This window comes from Prosopis cineraria, unplaced genomic scaffold (genome assembly GCF_029017545.1).
Source record: "Prosopis cineraria cultivar Desert tree isolate PC_DT_omini unplaced genomic scaffold, ASM2901754v1 PC13, whole genome shotgun sequence".
Classification (NCBI taxonomy): Eukaryota; Viridiplantae; Streptophyta; class Magnoliopsida; order Fabales; family Fabaceae; genus Prosopis; species Prosopis cineraria.
Genome location: NW_026555344.1, coordinates 10,803,848 through 10,826,790, shown reverse-complemented (window position 1 = coordinate 10,826,790; position 22,943 = coordinate 10,803,848). Strand labels below are relative to the sequence as shown.

The window sequence follows — 22,943 nt, the reverse complement described above, 5'->3', positions numbered from 1 at the left end:
AAGTCACTTATATTTCTCCTAATTTTATTTATAAATCATTTATAGCATGTTTTATTGAGATTAAGAAAACCTTAAAGCTTATTGAATTTATCTTAAAATTTAATAAGTTTTCACTTCTACCCTTAATAAGGACAAAATAAATATTTTTTAATAAATTTTCTTAGCATTTTATAAAGATAAAAAAATAAAGATGAATGCAGAAAATAATGAAGTACCCTATAAATAAAATTAAAATTAATCTTCATTCTCTACTCTAAAATAAGACTGGAATAACAAACTACCTTGATAATATAGCATATGAACATGGAGACCATTGTATTGAAGAGTTATATGTCATTTTATTATGAAATAAAGAAACAATTAAATCCATTACAAAATAGTTTATCTATCTAACTGTAAGAGTTTTTAATTATATCACATTAGAGAGTTTTATCTATCTCATAGTGATTAATGATTAATTTAGATAGTATTGCCCATGTTATTTGTACAGTTAGTTGATTAATAGTGGCACTTTGTATAGCCCCACTACATGGTTTTTTTTTTTTCCCCATACACAAAAGAGTAGCCCACTAGCTGCTAACACTAATGCGGTCCTAAGCAAGCAGATTCCTAGACTCCTCTGGATCACTTGTGTGGCTGAAACCAGGCCATATGCAAAAGGCTTTTCTGGCAAGAAAGTCTGCAACTTTGTTTCTAGTTTTGTACACATGAAAGCTCGAGATTTGCCATTCTCATTGAACTGCAGATCTGATTTCTTTTATGAGTGCTTTATCCTCATGAAACACTAATGTCTCTACCCTTCATGAGGTCCACGGCTTCCTGAGGGTTAGAAGCAATCACCAACTGTCGTATGCCCATATCCTAGGCATGTTTGGAACCCATTAGTACACCCCATAGGCTCATAGCTCCATGCTTAAGTTATCAGTCCCGACCAGCTCGAGCGTGAATCCATTGAGGAATTTTCCATCAATGTTAAGCATAATGCAATCTTTAGGAGGGGGTAACCATTTATTCACCGTGCTTCTTAGTGGTTGGCCATGCCAGTTAAGCTTCCTACTCTGCTAAATAATTCCTCGTAAGCTTTGCAGAACAGTCATAGTTTGGGCCTGGATGCCTTCATTGTTAGTGATCTTGCCCTCAAAAATGCATATATTGTGCCTTTTCTATAGCAACCAACAATAAGTAAGTAAAAGTAAAAAACGCAGCCCAGTTTTCAACTCCATCATTAGTAGAATATCACATGTTCTACTCGAACCACGATTTTAATTCCATTGTGAAGAAGATAGACTTCTTGCTAAGTTTATGTTGGTGGCACCGGCGACAGACGAGAACAGCGAACTTCAAACTACTTAAGTCGTGCTCGAAAAGACACTGTCTTTAAGAACTATTCCTGCACACCGGGATGACAGACCGACAGTTCTTCAAAATTAAACAAGCACTTCCTGCGGCGGAGCAAGGGAACAGAACAACCAAGACTAAAAGTAAACACAGTCGAACAGATGAACAAAAGGCAAAGGGAGGAAAGAATTGCCCCGAAAACTCAAGAGGTTGGTACCCTATTCTATCTGCACCCATGGCTATATATAGCCCAAGGAAGGAGACATGAACGTTGGCTTATAATCATCGGATTAAAACTTCGGTTACACTCTAATAAATCACATTTAAGCACTTATCTGGGGGTTACGCAGACGTAAATATCAGTTAAGCCTCTGTCTGAAAACGTTGGTAGACAAAACGTTTAAAATATTAACTCCACAAAATCAATTTTCAGAAGAGGTTTAATGTTAAAAAACTGCCAAGGCTTCAAGTTCAAATTCAAAACAGTGAAATCAGAGGTTTTCGGGTAAGCTAAAAATAATTATTAAAATAAGAGGTTTTCAGGTAAGCTAAAAATAATTATTTATTTAATTATTTTTGTAAAAATAACCCGGTAAAAGAAACCCATTGCTTCTTGAACTCGCATAAGGGGGTGAATCGGTTGATTTTAATTGCGATTGCCCTAAGTTGGCCTGCCTCATGTGTGTGAGGCCACTTCTTCTCCAAGCTCATTTTACAAGCTCACTTCATTCCTTAATATATATGTATTAGGAGGTTTTCTTCTTTTAGTCAACGTGAAATTTTGACACACACACACTTTTAAAATACATACAACAGTTTAACGATAGAGTGCCAAAGCACATAAAGTCTCTGGATAGTCCCTAAGCACATGAAGGAGGTCTTCCTTGCATTCATTGCACCGTGAACAGGAGCTATCCAATATCATCTTTCTTTGGCACTGTTCCTCGTTCATAAGTAACCTGTTATGGGCGCTAAGCCACAGAAAATTCTTACATCTTTGTGGAACTTTTATTTTCCACAATGTACCCCATGCAAATTCATTATTAACCCTTGGAGGTCATACTGCATTATAGGCAGACCGAATAGTAAAGGTCCCTGCTTCTCCCACTTCTAACGTATATTGGCTCCGTCCATTCTGTCCAAACCTCCAAGCACCTTTTTCTATTCATTAAAAAGCATCTTGATTCATGGTCTTCGATTTTTGGTCAATGTTTTTGTTTGATGCTAATTGGGCCATTAATCCCGCCAATCACTGTTTCATTATGAAATAATGCATCTCCTTTGATGATTCTCTTATTTCTTGGTAGGACAAGAAATAGATTTTGGAAATTTAGATTTTAATAACTATACTTGAATATTTATATTATTTGAGCTTTAAAATTTAGATCAATAATTTTAAATTCATACTCTATTTAAAATTAATTATTTGTTATTTGTTATTTAAAGCCACTTGCACTTTTCCCTAAATCCATTTGTTTAATTGGCTTTAGAAACTTTGTTCGTCGCCAATGTGGGATTATTGACTTATTATAATATTATTATATCTCTATGTTCTAAAAGTTAAGTAATATTATTGTATCTCTATATTCTAAAAGTCAAGTGTAGTGAATTTATTATACAATGAATTTTAGTGTTTTGGAATTTAAAAATAGAATAGTTATAAAATGTTGTAAAATTTTAGGATTTGTTAACAACTTGTTTTGAAACAGTTTTTTATTCTTAAAAAAAAGACAAAAAATTCATTTGATAATATATTTTTAAAAAACATTTTTGAGATAAAAAGAATCAAATATTATTTTGAAAAAAAATAAAAATGTTTTTTAAGTGTTATGGAATAATTATTTTAGAAAATAAGAAAAAATGCAAAAAAAAATTATTTTTATTATTCTTTTATTTTTAAAACATGTTTTTTAAAACACTAATTCTCACAATAATGAAACAAAAACAATTCTAAACAAGCTCTTACACTTTCATGATATCATTTTTTAATGAAACAAAAATTGTATAAATACCGTTTAGATATATTTAAAAAATAAGTAAAATTATTATTTTTTGCTTCAACAAAAATCGATACCTCATTATTGTTACGTGAAATAGCAATGCAAGAGCTTTTTTCTGGTTATATTATATGAATAACCCACGATAAATTTAAAAAAGATAGAAAATAAATGGAAAATAATATTTTCAAATCCGAGCCAGTAATTATTAATTGAGCCCATGAGAAAGCAAGCACGAGCTTCCTATTAATGGCAATGTTATTTCGCTCCATGTTCCCTAACGTTGGCCTTCAAGAGGACAATAAAAGAAAAGTTTGGTTGATCATCCACAAATTAGGGGTAGATTTCTATAAATTGTTTTCCACATTCAGTAAAAAATTCATTTTCGGAGAGGCTATGTCGGAAGTCATAAATTTATCAGACAACTACTATTGAACCCAACGAAATTTTTTGTTGTTGTTGCCTGTGTGAAGAAGAATGTGTAAGAGTACATAGAGAATTGTGGGTTTTATAAGATTGTTGGGTAATTGATACCCAGTTCGTTGTTGTCGTGGTGGTGGTGATTATAGAGAGAATGTGGTTTCCAAACCCTAAGGCTTCAGGGATTAGAAAGGGAGGAGGAGGAAATGGTCTCATCGCTGTTGCTATAGATAAGGATAAAGGAAGCCAACAAGCTCTCAAATGGGCTGCTGAAAGTCTGCTTTCAAGAGGCCAAACTGTCATTTTAATCCACGTTTTGCACAAGACATCAGCTCCTACTTCCAGTATGCTGTTAATTTTTCATGTCATATATTTGATTATTGCTTGCTTTCAGCAGATTTTTTTCTTAAAAAAAAAAAAAACACTATCTGATATTTGGCATTATCAATTAGTTTGAATTCGAGTCAGATTAGAATTGAGAGAAACTCTTCCAACAAAACTTTTTCCTCGCTAATAAATATTGGTTTAGTTAATAAGAATTTTATCTATTTAAAATTTCGATATTTGATGAGAGGATCTTGTTGCTGGGTGATTTGAGTCCAACTCATCTAAACTTTTCTTGTATTAAAAAAAAAAAAAAACTTTTTCCCAATTCATGAGGCATGAATTTAACACTTTACTTATGGATTGTTTAATCACTTACTTGTGTTAACATCTAATATAATATGTGATATTCTCAACTAATTCAAATTTGTTCCAATGGATGGAAGCTTTCTCTAATCCTCACCTAGTCAGATAAGGTTTTTTGTTGTTGATAGAAGCTTACCCAATGAGGTTCTTTTCCCCAGCCGATCCAATTGGTTGAATTTTAGTGTTCAAACTCGAGACTTTAAGGGTTGCTTGGCTGGATATGATCTTAGCAGAACTTTTTCTACATCCTCTCACAAACATGGCTATATAATTTTCCTTTTTTTTTCTTTTCAAAAAAGGCAGTGTTCCCCTTACTGTGGCCCAAAACAAAGAGGAAATATAGAGGGGATGTAGAGAAAATGCAACAGAAGTTCTGAGATTAGGTGTTTAGCCTCTTACTACCCAACTTAACCACCTTAGGCTGCGTTGAATAATTTTAACCTTCAGCTTTTGGTCAAATGCAGACGGAGGATGTCAATCAGTAATATATAACGTGGGAAATCTATCTGCATCACCACAAAGGCACCAACTTGATAAAACTACCAAGGATCTATTTAATACCTTCCATTGCTTTTGTACTCGCAAAGATGTATGTTTCACGTTCACAACTTCTATTTGGAGTTTATTTCTCTGACTCTTTATGCACATCCTTTCACATTGCTTGTTGCTGCAAACTATACATTTTCTTAGATGAAATGCCTTGATATTCTACTTGAAGACACTGATGTTGTGAAAGCAGTAATAGAATTTGTCTCTTCTGCTGCAATTGAGAACTTGGTGCTTGGGGCAACTACAAGGCATGGATTCATTAGGTAAATGAATTAACTTCTCGATGAAATGATTTTATTATTATTACTATATTGATCTCTAAAGTTATCATGCAGATTTAAGTCATCAACTATACCAAGTGGCATATCCAAAGGGGCACCAGATTTCTGCACTGTGTATGTCATATCTAAGGGAAAAATATCTTCTGTCCGAAATGCTTCTCGCCCAGCTCCTCACGCCTCTCCTCTGCTTAGTAAAATGCAGAATCTAGATAACCAAAATGAGAGTCACACTGAGATGCCCTCCAGACATATGCCTTTGCGAGGTTAATTTTTGGGAAAATGATAATTAGGCACCTTGGAAGAACATTAATTACAATTGCAAGCTTTAAATTATTGAAATCTCAACAACAAACTGTAGTCCTTACTTGCAATAAATTGTCTTTTATTGATTAGCTTGAGATTCACAACAAACTTTAATGAATTCCTAATTAAATGTTACAAAGATTTTCAACTATTTTTTATTAATTTCCCAAGTCATAGCAAAGAAAATTACAAATAATTGGCTTACGATTCATAATTGACTATAAATTCTTAACTGACATTATAAATAATCTCAATTGCATTTAGTAAATTTTTCAAGTAATTTATCTATATATTGAAAGCAAAAACTCATAAATAATTAGCTTGCGATTTACAATTTACTTTAGTAAATTTTCCACTAATGTTTTAAATGATCTCAAGTATATTTACTTAATTTTGCAAATGATTTATTTGTATATTGATAGCAAAAAATTCAGATTCCTAACTAACTTTTGTAAATTCCCAATTGACATTATAAATAGTCCCAAGTATAGTTTGTAGATTTCTTAAATATTTACATTTTTTTAATTACAAGTAAGGACTATAGTCTTTTATTGGAATTTCAATAATTTAAGGTTTGTAATCATAGAACAGGGTCCCTAATTGTCATTTCCCCTCAATTTTTTTACTGTCAAATTTAATTTTCTTCTGTTCCAACGTCTTGCTCTAAATATGCTTTTATTACAAGAAAATCTATGCATATATATGTTGCAGACAAAACACCTACCAAACCTCACAGCTGGCAAGATGAATCCATTAGGTAAGTTTCCTAGCAAATGAAATAATTGAGTTTAGGCTTGAGCAATGAAGAAATAGAGTAATAGAAATTTTTTCTGATGAAGCAGGTCAGCATATGGAAGAGGAAGAGGAGGCTTGAGTGGAAGGTCATGTGTAGACTATGCAGATACAGAATCAGACATATCATTTATAAGCTCAGGCAGACCAAGCAGTGTTCGTCCATCCTCTGTGTTCTATGACTATATGGACGCTACCCCGCGTATTTCAGTCGGCTCAGATCGTAGTTTTGCATCAACTCCTTTAGGCTACAGGCCTATGGATCCCACTTCACCAGATGCATCATTTTCACAAGATGGGGATGGAACATCATTTTCATATTCATCTCAGAACATGGTGATAACAATTTCTTATTGACTTAGTAGTCATTTGTCAAAATACAATGCTTGCACAATGACTATCTTCTATCAGTTACTTAAATCATCATCCTCTAGATTTTGATGCCAATAGAGAGATGCGGCTCATTAAGATCTAGCCATCTTTCATATCAGTGCAGCTAAGAAATTTTCAAGCCCTGTGCTCTGATGATGTCCCCTTTCTTAATCATGTACGCTTAAAACATGTAGGAAGAAGTAGAAACTGATATGAGAAGGTTGAAGCTTGAGTTGAAGCAAACAATGGATATGTACAGTGTAGCATGCAGAGAAGCACTTACGGCACAACAAAAGGTACGATTGCACTACAACTTGATTACTTTATGTTCGGTTTTGTGGGGGATTCCAACTGGTACTAATTGTAACAGTTGATGGAGTTGAACAACTGGAGACGCGAGGAAGAGAAGAAGCTAGAAGAGGCACGATTGGCACAAGAAGCTGCATTGGCAATTGCAGAGAAAGAGAAAGCAAGGAGTAAGGCAGCCATGGAAACAGCTGAAGCAGCCAAGAAAATTGCTGCAGTGGAATCTCATAAAAGAGCAAGTGTTGAAATGAAAGCACTGAGAGAAGCAGAAGGAATTAGAAAACTATTGGATAACCTAACCCAAACCGATGGAAGATATAGGAAATATAGTATTGAGGAGATTGAAGTAGCAACAGAATATTTTTCAGAGTCTAGAAAAATTGGAGAAGGTGGGTATGGCCCAGTGTTCAAATGTTATCTTGATCATACACCAGCAGCTGTGAAGGTTCTTCGACCAGATGCTGCTCAAGGGAGGGCACAGTTTCAGCAAGAGGTGACGAAACAGTGAGCATGCGTAATTCTAATTGTAAAAAAGTAAAGCACTTACTAATTTTGACAACATAACATATCTTCATCACAACTTAGCTTTCTTGTGATTACAGGTTGACATACTTAGCTGCATACGCCATCCCAACATGGTACTTCTACTAGGAGCATGTCCAGAATACGGCATACTAATTTATGAATATATGGCTAATGGAAGCCTAGAAGATTGTCTATTTCGCAAGAGAAATCATGATCGTGTTTTGCCATGGCAGTACAGGTTTCGAATCGCGGCAGAAATAGCCACAGGCCTATTGTTTCTGCATCAAACCAAGCCTGAACCTTTAGTACACCGTGATTTAAAGCCTGCCAACATATTACTAGACCATAATTATGTAAGTAAAGTAAGCGATGTTGGATTGGCCAGGTTGGTGCCTGCTGTTGCTGAGAATGTAACGCAATGTCGGATGACTGCAGCAGCAGGGACATTCTGTTACATTGATCCAGAGTATCAACAAACAGGAATGTTGGGAGTGAAGTCTGATGTTTATTCTCTTGGGATTATGCTTCTACAGCTTGTAACAGGCAAGCCTCCAATGGGGTTGGCACACACTGTAGAAGAGGCTATTGAGAATGGTGCATTTGAGGATATGCTTGACCCATCTGTGCCTGATTGGCCTATTGAACAAGCCTTGTGCTTCACAAAGCTAGCACTTAAATGCGCAGAGCTTAGACGAAAAGATCGGCCAGACCTTGGCAAAGTCATACTACCAGAGCTCAATAAATTGAGAGAGTTTGCTGAAGAACACCCTAGTGGCATCTTTTTAGGTGGCATTAGCAGTACTGGGCCCTCCCCTAACCACAGTCAAGCTTCCATACAACAGGTGACAACTAGCTACCAACTATAAATCCCATGCTTGGATGCTAACTTGCTTTAGGATAAACACAACTTTGGCTTCTAAAAAGAAGAATAATGATAGTTAAGGGCTATTTTCAACTAAAATCTCATGATTTTCAATTGAGCTATTGTTATTTTAAATTGAGATACATCTATTTTTAAGTTGATATTCTTAACTATCATTATTCTTCTTATAGTTTTTTTTTTTTTGGAATCACAAATGGAGGCAAAAGCCTACAAGGTAGAAAAAAGAAATAAGAAGGAATTGACGACGATCTCACGTCCATGGACCGTATGTATGGTCATAGCACATGTATCCAAGGTTTCAAGGTGTCATATTTCACCGAACACGGGAAAAGAGTAGGCTGCTTTTGTGGAACCCACATGTTAAAAGCACGATCAACTTTTCCATTAAAAGCACTTTTTTGTTATATATCAGCCAAAAATTTTTAATTTATCAAATTGATTTTTAGTATACAAATACAAATTTCTTACAATAAGTTGATTTTTTTTTAAATAAATTTTTGACCAACAAATAGTCAAATGGATACCTCTCCTCACCTTATTTAAAGCAGTCCCAAGGAATTTATATGCTATAATCTCACAACATTCTTTTGTTTTTTGCATTATCAACTATGTGCATGAGTGTTCAGATAGTCTGCATTCGATCTAGTTAGTCTAAATTTTTAAAATACAAAGTTAATAAAATATTGACTGTTTAAATTCGATTTGAACCGTACTGATAAAATATACATGGCATTTTAAATGCGTGAAGCAAGAATGTATAATTTAATTGTTAAAAAACCTTTTGTAGGATGTGATGAGTGACCCACGGCTTGGCCATTCTGGGAGCTCAAGAAGCCCATCGACCCCATCATCACCCACAGAAACAGAAGGATAGAAAGGTATAACGTTTTTTCTTTTTGACCTTTCAGGCATAACATTCATCCATTGATGTAAAGCCTTTTTTTTTCTCCCCCCAATTTATTTACAGGGACAACAAAGTTGGTACATCCCCTCATATAAAGGAAAATTACATATAGGACGTTTCATGTAAAAAATTAATTATATTGCAAGTCCTATCCACTTGTAAATACTGAAGTTTTACATGTAAATATAAAAGTTTGACTTGTAAATAGATTGAAAAATAATTAATTTTTTTATTTGGGACTTGACTGTAATTCTCATCGTATAATGTCAAAAATGAGATAGCAAAGTTGTTTGGGTAGGGCACATTAATTTTATAGACACAAAAATGGCATTTTGTGCATTCTCTTGTATTTAAATCCTACTACGTGCAGTCCCAGGCGGGATGAATTATTGAATAGAATTTTGTGTATGTAAATACGATAGGAATTTGAAGTTATGAACAGCCAGCGAGTACTTTGTTGGCCAGTTGACTACTATTTAAATTTCAGTCATCAATAAGTGAGCCACATTATTTGTAAATTATATATAGTGTAGTTGATCTTGGATGTTCTTTTGATGGACTGACCAGTTTGGCTATTAAAAAAAGTTTTTTAAAAGTGGATTTAATTCATTGCTATGATTGAAAACATTAAAAATCGTATTACTTTTTTGAATATTGAATTCATATCATGCAGCAAAATATTTAAATCTCAAAGCTGACATGTTACTACAAAAACACAAACTATTTTGAGCCTCTAATAGGGAAAATATTTTAGAAGCATACCTGAGCGATTTGCTGGATTAAAAAAATTAACATGTCGAATTCTTGTTGGCTGAAGTATTGGGAAAATGACATTTCAAGACTTGCAGGCTTATGATTGCCACCTACAAGTGCACGAATCCAAATGAGTGTACTGTGTGGCGTAATCAATGCGTCTCACAAGGGCTAAAGTAAAAGGGATTGGGAATAAACTGAATTCACTATCATCTTATGGGCTGTTTGGGTTTTTTTTTTTTTTAACCCAAACTATGATTTTCCTTATAATAATTGATTAAATAGTTGTTTCCAAACAAGCATTTAGTTAAACTAAACAGTGTGAGAATAAGCCACATGCCCTGGGATCAAGAAGCAAGAATTATTTTATATAAAATATTAATATTTTAAATTATCTCACACATTCATATTGATATTGTATTCAATACTAATATTTATTGATATTTTTTAAATACGTATCATAAGATATCAAAATATTATTTTTTAACTTTAAAAAATTTTAATTTTTGATAATTATTTGATATTTTTAAATGATAAATTGATACTTTAAAATTGATATTTTGATGCTATTCTTAAAAAATTAAATTTTATTAAATATTGTGATATTAATTTTTTCTATATATTTCTATGACTTGCCTTTAAATTTAAAAATTATATTTTCCTTAAAAAATAAGTTTTGAATATAATAAAAGGATAAAATTATATTTTTAATTATAAAAAAATATAGGAATATAATATTTTGGCATATAAAACCTAAGTATAGAACTATTAGCAGAGACTAAATGATAGGTAATTAGATAGAGATAAAATAAAATTATAATTAATAATTATATTTTGATTGATATTGCTATAAAGAACTATATATATACAATGGATTGAATTTTTTTAAATTAAAATTATATTTTTAATGTTTTTATGATTTTTTTATAAATATATTTGCATGTATAAAAAATGTATTGTATCTTATATTTTTAAAAATAAAAATATTGACATATCATATACACATTTGAGATGCATATCAATATCTGTACAACATATGTTATTTTAATTTAATCAGAGATTTTGAGTTTGAGTTCTAGAAATGTAATATCATTAGTGATTAAGAACACCCACCCTTATGGTGCTAATCATTTCTTGATTAGGATTAGTTTGAGTCTCCTTAAGTCCTTATAACTTGATGGGATAGGTCTAAGATATTGAGTGTTCATGTAAAAAAAAAAAAACAATGAGAGAATAGTTGCAAAGGTGATTCAAATATGATTAAAAGTAATGAAATCTAATAGCAAATAATTAATGCAAATAATCAATATTCAGATGGAGTGAATAGAAGACAGTGGCTTAACTGATATAATAACAAATCATTTAATTTAAAAGATCAAAATTTAAAAATAATTAATACATGTTAATACACACACAATCTTTTGACTGAGCTAATATTAAAATTAATTTTGCCAAATAAAGTACTAAAAGTAATATTTACTGAGCTAATCTTAAGTAGAATGAGAGGGGAGTCACATTACATTTACTGATGTTCAATATTGCAAAATGTAAATTAAGCAGGTAAGAAAGTAAATTTATTCGTTGTCAACCTGCCTCCTGACTATATAAGCCTCATGACTTCTGATATAACTAAATCTTAATTTTTTTATATGATTTTTTCACGGCCTTATTTTCAAAAAAAATTATTTATAAAATTCAATTTTTAAATTACCAATTTTTAGGAAATAAATTTTTAAAAATAATTTTTCTACACATAAAATTCTAAAAATATAATCTAAAATAAGCTTGAACTAAGAAATTAAGATCCTATTAACATATTAGCAAAGTGAAGATTAATAAAAAAATAATTTTAATAGAAATAATTTAATTAAGCCACTGGAAACTAACCTAGATAATAATATTGGGATGGGGTGGATATAAGTCAATGCTTCAACCTTCAAATCCTTAATAGCAAATGTTTAATTAAAACATATATGTGTAAGACATCAGTTTTTGAAAATAATAAAATAATGAGTAAATAAGTAAAATAATTCTTAAATTATAGATTCAGCAGTGTTTAAAAATTTAAATTCATCTTTTATATAATATCTTTTCACAAATTTTGAATGCAATGCAAAATAATTTTTGCTGTTAATAAGAGTTAATTTTGTCAGTTAGTTAATTAGAAAAGTAAGAGAAATAAAAAATTGCAAAAAAAAAATCTAAAAAATTATTGCAAAGAACTCTAAAAATTTAATAAAAGAATTAAAAAAATTAATTTTTGTTAATGGTAAGGTTTAGATCGCATTGTTTTTAAAAATTAAAAAAATTATTGCATAGAAATGAGTTTAGAATTCAAACCTTCTGATTTATAATTTATAATTTAAATTATTCATTTTTTTGATAAAAATAATTAAAACAATTATTCATTTATCCTAAAATAGTTAAAATTAAAATACAATATATATTACTATTGTTTTATTTTTCAAATATTATTTGTTAACTTAGATTCTTCCAGAATTTTAAGACATTTCCTGAATTTGGCCTGACAAATTAAAAATGTCCATCAAAAATGTTTTTGTAGCTATGTAATTAGCAACCAATTGATACGTGTTTAGGATGAGATGGCTTCATCCTACTGGATCTAATTGACAGATCAGCAACACAAATCACAAACGTGAAGAAGAGGTTGAATAAATAAAAGAAGCGAATATCCACTGCAATTGCCAAATTGTACCTTCGTCCGTTTAGTGCTCAACATTCGTGGCAATTTTTTTTTTTTTGGTAGGAAAAGCAGAGAGTTTCCTTTCCGCTTTCTTACTGTTGTAATCGCTGAGGAAACCAGAGAGGGAGCAGTGGAACAAGACATGGGAAGTGAAGCATAGCTGACGAAGAATTGCGTCAACAGCATTAGATCTGTTTGTAAGACTCTTTATTCGGTCAATGTATTTGCGTCGATCGACAGACACAATCGCTGCTGGTATGTGATTTGTGGCTTCATAATCTGAATTCATTTTCAGACTTGCTGTTCGTTCAGTCTTCGGTTTTGTTTTTAGATCCGAACTTTGATGTCTCAGATTGTGAGCAATCGTCTGAAATGAATTTGCGGTTCTTTTTTATAATGTTCGAGTCACGAGAAATGTTTGCTATCTTTGCATCTGACATATCTTTTCGAAGTTCAACTAATCAGACAAAAATCCATGTCCATGCTTTTACCACGCCAACATAAAAAGACCGGGATCTATAGTTTGAACTGTGTATTCTCAGAAAGCGAACGGAACTTTAAGATTTTTATCATTATCCAAACATATAGACCTTTTTGCGATATGATATCTATTTAAGGAATTAAGGGTGTGCATGATTGCATTCTTTTGCATCAAGCAACTGTTTATTTGAATTTTGTGGTGTATTTAGCTATATATAAATATTGGTATTTCTTATTTATGCCAAGTTCACATCCTATTTGCATTTTGCGCATAATGTTTCTGATTGTGATATTTGTGGATTGTCAGAGAATTGAAGCTGAATATATCAAGATTCTGGACTTTAAAGCCTGACTGGTTGAGAGGGAAAGAAGCTCTTGTTTGCAACTTAAGACTGTCTGGACTGTCAACAGACGATATTTTCTGCTTATAAGCCAGCCGTAAAACTTAATATCATAGTGGTTCATAAAATCCTTCAAAATTCAGCGACCAGGTTCGGGGGGTGACTTGCCCCAAGGTGGTGAGTACAACCCTTATCCTGTAGCCCGGAGGGTGAATTCATCCCATACTGTAACGATGGATGATGACATGGAGAGTGGTACTTTGGGGCCTTACCAGGACAAACCAAAAACATTTCCCAACATGCGTAGTAAAGCTTACACCCCACTGGTAAAGGCCCTATGATCATCTTCTGGAGTCTTATTGCATCCATTTACTTGCTTTACTGTTTTATCACCAATTTATTCACTTACACATCAAAAAAGTTTATACATTTCTTTTTTCATGTAACTTAATATCCCATTATCCTCCTTTCTTTTTGTGGTATAGGCTTGGTAAGTAAGTTATGAGTCATTACTGATTCTGTTTCTGTGTGTTCCTTTGATATTTCATAGCCCAAGAAATTTTTGACTTTTAGCTTTCTGCAGATATTTCGTATTCTACTTGGTATAAATGTTCGTGTCCTGTTCATACTTTTGCTTTTGGGTCTTGGAGCTATCTTCTACATTGGGGCAAGCACATCTCCAATCATTGTGTTTGTCTTCTCTGTTTGTATTCTTAGCTTCCTTGTGTCCATATATCTTACAAAGTGGGTTCTTGCGAAGGATGAGGGCCCTCCTGAAATGGTTCAGGTAAATCTACTTCCTTTGGTTTGGCTGATTTGATTAATTTCTCCTTTCTTCACCCTGTTTCCAATTTCTTCACCCTGTTTTCACTTTTGTTTTTTTTTTTTGACTGTATGATCATTCTTGTTTTAGGAGTTAATATAAGACTAAGCTAATGCAAGAGGTACTAAGCATGAGGGATGTTTCTTGCTTGCACTTGGTTGATGGAGAAATAAAAGATGAACTGATTTCACAGATATGATATACTCTCTCTAGTCCTATTTATAGGGCAGAGAGAGAAGATTTTTTTTTTCCGTTCTATTTATAAGTTACCTCATTAAATTTTCATTGAAAATTTTCCTTTTTACCTTCCATTGAATGTTGAAGAGAAAAAAATGTGTTGTTAAAGTATGCATATTTAATAGGGGTAAAATTGAGAACTTATTAAATTTTAAGACTGAGTTGATGAGTTTTAAGGTTTTTCTTGGTTCTGATGAAATATGTTAGAAATGACTTATAAATAAGACTAAAGGAGTAGGGACTAATTGTTTGGAAGAAAGTTGTGGCTACTGTTTGATTGTAATCAAGAACTTGGTTGAGACATTGATGGCTTGAATCATTTACTTGAAGCTTCTTTTCCTTTTTCTTTTAATTCAGACAACAAAATCTCAACAGGTATACATGATTACAATATCTTGGTAGTAAAAACATCCTAGACTTAATAGTTGGTCTGGGCAATTGGAGCACCCGTGCAGGAAGTTATCATAGTGGCAGAAGAAGACACTCTGGTCTCTGTACTTAGTGCTCCATATGAGCCTCTTAGGAAGTCATCAGTACCTTCTGTCTCTAACAGGACATAGAGATGGTAGAAGAACAAACATTGGCCTTTTTTTTTCTTATTACAGAAGCCAGATACTTCTATTTGGAGAGGGAAAAGGGCAATAGCCGTATCCTAGTCCTAGCACAAGTCAAACAAATAACATTTGAAGGGGGGAACTTATCTTGATGGAGCGGAAACACCAATAAGCTAATAACAGAGAGATGACAATATGTGATGTGACAGTAAAGCTTCTAAAGAAGGCCGTCACTGAATCCTTGTTGTGGCTGCACTGTAGTGCATGTATCACCAACTTTTATCAATAATGTTTTCCTGTTTTTAGATGACATTTCTTATCATTTGTGTGTTGAGAACAAGAAATGCAATTCTAAGGAGCCATGTCAAGGTGTGATTAAGTAGGTTAATACTTTTTAACATTATTAAATATCTTGTCTGAACATTGTGAAAATCACTTGCATGCAAATCATAAATTTTAGTGTTTGAGGGGGTTTTGGGAATGTTATTTCTTGCATCAACCCTCTTCTTTGTCAGAAGATCTGTGAAGCCTTATTTTTTATTCAACAAGGCCAGCCATTGTTGTTTCAGTGTGTAAACAGTTCGATATTTTTTCTTGAGTCATTGCAATGTCTTGTGTTGTTATGAGGTCTACTTATAATTGGATCACATACTTTGAACTCCTTGCTTACTTGTCCTGGGCTTATAATATTGTTTTCTAGATATCAGATGCTATACGAGATGGAGCTGAAGGATTTTTCAGGACCCAATATGGCAGTATATCCAAGATGGCTATGTTGCTTGCTCTGGTGATCCTTTGCATATATTTGTTCCGTAGTAAAACTCCTCAACAGGAATCTTCTGGCCTGGGACGGTGATGTTTAAATATATATCATCTTTCAAGCTACTATCTTGTACTTTTATCTGTTCTTATGTGTCATATACCTATATTCTGATTCAGGTCATCTTCTGCATACATCACAGTAGCTGCATTCCTTTTAGGCGCTCTTTGTTCTGGTATTGCAGGATATGTAGGAATGTGGGTGTCAGTCCGTGCCAATGTTAGAGTCTCTAGTGCTGCAAGACGGTCTGCGCGAGAAGCATTGCAGGTTAAATTATCATTTACTTAGAAAACTGTGAACAGTCTAAGATTTCTATATTAATTGGGAAATACTTGTGCAGGTAGCTACTCGTGCTGGTGGTTTCTCAGCTATTGTTGTTGTTGGTATGGCTGTAATCGGTATAGCAATCCTTTATGCCACATTTTATGTTTGGTTGGGAGTGGACACACCTGGTGCAATGAAGGTTACTGATTGTATGTATCAACTCCTTACCAGCTTACTGAGTAAAATGTTCATTTTTTTTGTATGAACTTGGACAATCATGTGCTGCTTGTCCTTTTGCAATATTTTCTTTAGCTGGAAATTATATATAATTGGGAAAACATCTTCTGTAGGCCTTGCAGTTTTGTCCATTTTTGTTTTTTGCTCTTTGTACTTAAGTCCAAATAGCATACTATGTAATATACCGATTTATTTTGTGTGGAAAAAACAGGACTTTTGTTATGGTGATTAATACTGATTGGACAATTATACATGACAAGATGATCACCTGCTTTTACATTGTTTCTGGGCTTGTAATATTTCAAGTTGGCTTCTATATAATTTCTGTCAAGCATATGGTTTTTCTAAGGAATTGGAATAAAATTTCACCATCTAGTGTGGAAGTCTAGGGAGAGGTAATGAGGGGTTACTCCTTGTAGTGACATGCATTTTAGTTAAATGGTGTTGTATTTGATTGGAAGACAATGCTATTTTTACTGAGCAGAGGTTCTTAATCATCCTGCTTGCGTTGGATAGTGTTAGGAAAATAGAAGGCAAAACAGTGAGGGACCAATGAAATGTTATTCAAATCTGAATGAAACAGTGTACATAATACCCCTTGCTCTCAACTTTATACTAATACTATAACTGCACTAACAACTAAGATACTTATACTTGATGGGCACCCTAATTGGGTGGAGAACCCTCTCATAAAAACTAGCTATGAAGGTGGGAGAACTAACCCACATAAGTACCCCATAGTGCATTTCACACTATTCAATGTGACTTAAACACCTCATATTACCTTAGTTACTATTTTCATCTCTTGGCAGTTATTTTGCCTGCTTTTTTTCTAGTTAATGTTTGACATTAAGACTCTTTTCTTTATAGTGCCTCTTCTTCTTGTTGGATATGGTTTTGGTGCCTCCTTCGTTGCGCTGTTTGCACAGTTGGGTGGTGGAATATATACAAAAGCAGCTGATGTTGGAGCTGACCTTGTTGGAAAAGTGGAGCAGGGGATTCCTGAAGATGACCCAAGGAATCCTGCTGTAATTGCTGACCTGGTAATTGTTGTTTTATTTTCACTTCATTTTCAAAAGAGCTCGGGCATTAAAGTTGGCACTAATTTTATGCGAGATGTACTATTTATTTTCCTGTCATATAACTTTATATGTGAATTGATTTTGCATATTAATTACTTTTTCATTTAGTTAATGTCTTTCATAGTTTTCTTTAAAGAAGGAAACATATATGTGTTAGGCAAAAGTGCACATTTGATCTCTAACTTTATACAAGGCCTAAATTTAATCCCCTAATTTTGTAAAGTTCTTTTTAGTCATTTTATAAAGTTCTTTTTAGTCCCCTAACCTTGAGACTGTTGTTCTAATATAAAATGCTAACATAGTAATTTAAAATGCTGACAAAGCATTATCAAATACTGATTTTTTTAATCTAATCATTTTTATTTTTTAAATTCAAAATAAGCCGAAAAGACACTTTATTGTTTTTAAAATTTATATGTCAGCATTTGTGACTGTTTTGTCAGCATTTAAAATTGTTTCGTCAACATTTTTGTTAATTAAAATAATGGTGTTAGAGTTAAAGGACTAAAATGACCCTTTATAAAATTAAGTAATTAAATTGAAATTTTGTACAAAGTTAAAGGACTAAAAGTGTATTTATTTCCCTAAATACATTTATCCGTCGAAAATTCAACTGTATGCCTCAAGCAACTGACGGTTTTTCTGACCACTGAGTTCCCAAACGTTTGCATTTATGTGTCTGTGGTGCAAGGACCTTTTTCCTTCTGAAACTTATTTTGAATGTTGAGTTTTCTAAATGATTTGATTAAACAAAAAGGAATGTATGATATGATGGGCTTGCTGGGGTGATGTGTATAAGTGGATTGGGATCCCGTCGTGTGAGGATCTTGCATTGCCATTTTTTATTGCGTCTAATCACTTAGTTTAAGCAAATCAGAAGCTATTAGATGCCACTTTAATTTCAAATTCAATTTTGAAATTCAATTTTACTAAGTCATCCTGTAAATTTCCAGTGTGATAGAAACCTGACACTAGGATAGCAGAGCGTCAATTCAACGAAACAGAGCTACGAGTCCTAACGAAATAAGATCCCCCCCTGCAGCTTGTATAGTCTCCATCCTTGAAGTCCATAATCTGGCAGAATAATGGAGAGCCTTTGTAGCATAATCTAGGCAGCTAGACTGTCCAGTCTCCAAGTAGACCACCATGATTCTTCAATCCACAGCCTCCTCTGTTCCTGCCCTCGTTATTCTTTCTTTCCTCTCTCCCTTAACTGTTTTCTCTTTGAAGCCACTCACTGGCTGTCGCCTGTCCACCCAATGAGTATGACTTATCACAAGAATTCCTCCTTCATGGTACCTCACTGGACTATGAGGATCAAGAGTCTTTAGGTCAAACCATTTCTTATGGGTTTGGTGAAATGAGGTTCTGCGCTAAAACATGGGTGAGACTAATGAGGAGTTACAACACCTGGTAGATGAGATGCAAGCAACTGATATGCTAATTTTATATGGTAATTTATGCGATATCCTTTCATCAAGGGTCCTGATTCTGTGTAAACATTCACTGATTGTGTCTGGCTGTGTGATACTAAAATATATAATTTCTGATTATCCTTTCTTCCTTGTCCTACTTTTCTTGCTGATCTTGTATGTCATGTTTGACAGCAGGATCAGGGAAAACATAATGCACATGGTGTTTAAAAAAAAAAAAAAGAAAACGGAATATTGATTTTCAAAAATCATTTTAGAAAAGCCAATTTTAATTTGTCTAGTTATGCCCTGTGCAGTGTGCATCTTAGTTTTAGTTTGACAATATGCATCTACAATCTATAGGTGTAATTCTGGTTTGGGATTGTTTTTAAGGTTGGAGACAATGTGGGAGATTGCGCTGCTAGAGGTGCTGATCTTTTTGAAAGTATCGCAGCTGAAATAATCAGTGCCATGATACTTGGGGGAACAATGGCACAGCGGTGTAAAATAGAAGGCTAGTACCTGTTTACTGCCATCCATGTCATTTTCTTTTTTAGAAAAAAATTATCAGTGGTTTTGATTGTATATGCTCATCTAATTTGATTATTTTTCTTTGCTTCAGATCCGTCTGGCTTCATCTTGTTTCCTCTTGTCGTTCACTCATTTGATCTGGTTGTTTCCTCAATTGGAATATTTTCAATTAGGGGCACGCGTGAGAGTGGTGTAAAGGCTCCCATTGAGGATCCAATGACAATTCTTCAGAAAGGATACTCTGTTACAATAGTTTTAGCTGTTATGACATTCGGTCTGGTAATCATTCATCTTCAATTATTCTGTGCTTATTTTTCTGAAGCAAATTTTCTGGATTGGCCAATATTTGTTGTTTCCTCTGCTGTAGTTTTGCAGATGATGAATTATTTTTTAAAATTCTTGTTACTTATCTGTTCTGCTTTCTGTTTGATATTAATTACTCTACAGTCCACTCGATGGTTACTTTACACTGATCAAGCTCCTTCAGCATGGTTCAATTTTGCCTTGTGTGGGTTGGTTGGTATAATCACTGCTTACATTTTTGTCTGGATAACCAAGTATTACACTGACTACAAGCACGAGCCTGTGCGTGCATTAGCCCTTTCTAGCTCCACGGGTCATGGGACTACTATAATTGCTGGGGTTAGCTTGGGTCTTGAATCAACTGCTCTTCCTGTCCTTGTCATCAGTGTGTCAATTGTCTCTGCTTTCTGGCTGGGTCACAGCTCTGGACTGGTTGATGGAGCAGGAAACCCAACTGGTGGGCTGTTTGGCACAGCCGTAGCAACAATGGGAATGTTGAGCACTGCTGCTTATGTTCTTACCATGGACATGTTTGGTCCAATTGCTGATAATGCTGGAGGAATTGTAGAGATGAGTCAGCAGGTTGTCCTTGATTGACTATTGTCCAAGGTTTTATCTCTAATTTTTCCACATATACTGAAATAACTTATTTTTCCTTCTCCATATACATCCTTTGCAGCCTGAAAGTGTCCGAGAGATCACTGATATTCTTGATGCAGTTGGAAACACGACCAAAGCTACGACTAAAGGATTTGCTATTGGTTCTGCTGCTCTTGCTTCTTTCCTTTTGTTTAGTGCGTATATGGATGAGGTTTCTGCATTTGCGCATGAACCTTTTAAACAGGTGGATGGAACTGGCCCCTAATATCCTGACACTGTTGTTATTATTATTTTATGCCGTGCTCATACTCTTGAATTTTGATTGAAATCCAGGTTGATATTGCAATTCCGGAAGTTTTCATTGGTGGGTTGTTGGGTTCTATGCTTATTTTTCTGTTCAGTGCTTGGGCTTGTTCTGCTGTTGGCCGAACTGCTCAAGAGGTTGTTAATGAAGTAAGGAGGCAGTTCATTGAGAGGCCTGGCATTATGGTGAGTTTGGGTTTCTGAACTGACTTCAAAGTATTTGTAAGTTTGGCATTTAACCATCTCTGTGCTCTCTGTAGGAGTATAAGGAAAAACCAGATTATGGTCGTGTGTTGCTATTGTAGCATCTGCATCATTAAGGGAGATGATAAAACCTGGTGCTCTTGCCATCATTTCACCTATTGTAGTCGGTGGGTTAATTGTTGCATTTTCAATGCACATGAATACTAGTTTCTGCATCTTGATGATGATATTATAGCATGAGTTTCTCATATTGCTTAATGGGTTACATCTTGTCATCATATTGAATTTTAATAAATATGCGTAATCATATGTGGGCATCATATCTGTAATTACAGAAAAGATCTCATGTAAGCCTTTTGATTGCAAAATCTTTCAAAATGGTATTTTGCATGTGGAAGAGTCTTGACTTCTGGTTGTGTCCCCATGATTAATGTTTAAGCTTTCAGTCCTTAATTTCAGTTGCTTTCAAATTCATGGATTCGTTGCAATCATCCTATTTTCTGGATCTGAAAACACAATATTTGTCTTCCTTGTTTGGATTATTAGTTATTTTCTTCACTTCCCTTTCACTTTTTGGATAATTCATTTCCTCATCTGAATATCTTTCCTTTGTTTTTAATATTTTCTGCCATGAATGGGACACTGAGTATGGCTATTACTTGCAGGAATTCTGTTCCGAATTTTGGGTTACTATACAGGGCAGCCTCTACTTGGGGCTAAAGTTGTAGCTGCCTTTCTGATGTTTGCAACAGTTTCTGGTATTCTGATGGCACTTTTTCTGAACACTGCCGGTGGTGCCTGGGATAATGCAAAGAAGTACATTGAGACTGGAGCTCTTGGTGGCAAGGGCAGTGATGCTCACAAAGCCGCAGTAACTGGAGATACGTAAGTTACTTTTCTTGTTGTCTTCCATTTAAACAAATAAACTACTATCGTACATATTTGAGTTAAATAAACTACTTGCTTTATGAGGTGAGAGTAGGATTGTCATTCAAATCATTGAGCTTGAAATTTATGGCCTCAGAATTTGGCTAATCTCTTAGGTAAACTGGCACCTTAACAATCATCGATATAAACAGTATTTTGAAGTTATATATCTTGTCCAGCTAGTATGTGTGGGATATACTCTTGACTCTCATTTGAAATAACTAAAATGACTTTATAATGTCCAAAGGCAAGAGGGGGAAATACTACATGACATTTTTGGGTTCCCACCTGAATTTGGTCATAATGTTTGCCTCTTTCTGGGTTTTTCTTTTTGGGATGGGCAAGAGGATGGTAGAGGTTAATGTTTTCATCTGTTTTCTATTGGGTATTATATATATATATATATATATGTATATATGTATATAATTATTCTGATTTCTGATCACTTGTGTTGCAGAGTGGGTGACCCGTTCAAAGACACGGCTGGGCCTTCACTTCATGTTGTCATTAAGATGCTTGCAACAATTACGCTTGTTATGGCTCCCGTCTTTCTGTGAGAGTTGTTGGATAATATCTATCGCGGCCTCAAAAAGTGCATTCATATGCCATTTTGATTTTGATAATTTTGGAAGAAGAGATAGATATAGTATAAAAATCTAATATGTACATCGAAGGTCCTGTTATATAGTCAAATTAATACTGAACTTTTTAATGAGCTCTGATCAGAATAATAGATGTTGTATTGATTGCTAATGTTATGTAAAATTAGTTGTTTGTTTTTTATAATCTCATCATACCCTTTTTTTTTTTTGAAACTACTATATTATATTAAATTTACTTATAAAATTTCAAATATCTTGATGCTTACAAAATAAAAAGTAATAATTTTTAATCTCTTCAAGGTTGCTGCTGCAGTAGTTACCAATGAAACGTTGATGTAGTGTTTTTCATTGCTGCGTTGGTTAGGATGAATGTGATTTCGTTGTATTTGGTTGGTTTGCTTGGTTA

General features: G+C 33.8%; 2 protein-coding genes across 3 annotated transcripts; both read left to right on the top strand.

Moving 5' to 3' along the window:
* Window positions 1-3,570: 3,570 nt before the first annotated feature.
* On the top strand, window positions 3,571-9,602 carry LOC129290461 (U-box domain-containing protein 35-like). Of its 2 annotated transcripts, none has more exons than XM_054927234.1 (11): window positions 3,571-4,099; window positions 4,910-5,034; window positions 5,136-5,257; window positions 5,330-5,538; window positions 6,290-6,335; window positions 6,421-6,706; window positions 6,937-7,038; window positions 7,113-7,541; window positions 7,651-8,415; window positions 9,244-9,334; window positions 9,424-9,602. In XM_054927234.1, the coding sequence occupies exons 1-10, from the start codon at window positions 3,910-3,912 to the stop codon at window positions 9,328-9,330; spliced, it is 2,361 nt and encodes a 786-aa protein (XP_054783209.1). In that variant the 5' UTR covers window positions 3,571-3,909; the 3' UTR covers window positions 9,331-9,334; window positions 9,424-9,602. The 2 variants fall into 2 exon arrangements, with proteins under 2 accessions (XP_054783209.1, XP_054783210.1); XM_054927235.1 differs by lacking the exon at window positions 3,571-4,099 and adding an exon at window positions 4,745-4,828.
* Window positions 9,603-12,843: 3,241 nt separating this feature from the next.
* LOC129290460 (pyrophosphate-energized membrane proton pump 2-like) lies at window positions 12,844-22,721 on the top strand. The gene is given in 16 exon segments (XM_054927233.1): window positions 12,844-13,072; window positions 13,605-13,964; window positions 14,222-14,425; window positions 15,953-16,104; window positions 16,192-16,339; window positions 16,413-16,545; window positions 17,444-17,616; window positions 19,461-19,581; window positions 19,690-19,877; window positions 20,046-20,483; window positions 20,581-20,745; window positions 20,835-20,990; window positions 21,065-21,089; window positions 21,092-21,175; window positions 21,674-21,893; window positions 22,393-22,721. Coding segments are annotated over 15 exon segments (2,400 nt in total). The 5' UTR covers window positions 12,844-13,072; window positions 13,605-13,871; the 3' UTR covers window positions 22,493-22,721.
* Window positions 22,722-22,943: the final 222 nt, after the last annotated feature.

Excerpts from the sequence above, each read along its gene's own strand:
- LOC129290461 (XM_054927234.1), top strand. The coding sequence starts at position 3,910 with ATGTGGTTTCCAAACCCTAAGGCTTCAGGGATTAGAAAGGGAGGAGGA. Across the intron at positions 5,258-5,329 it reads ACAAGGCATGGATTCATTAG|ATTTAAGTCATCAACTATAC; the intron begins GTAAATGAATTA and ends GTTATCATGCAG. Across the intron at positions 6,707-6,936 it reads CATATTCATCTCAGAACATG|GAAGAAGTAGAAACTGATAT; the intron begins GTGATAACAATT and ends TAAAACATGTAG.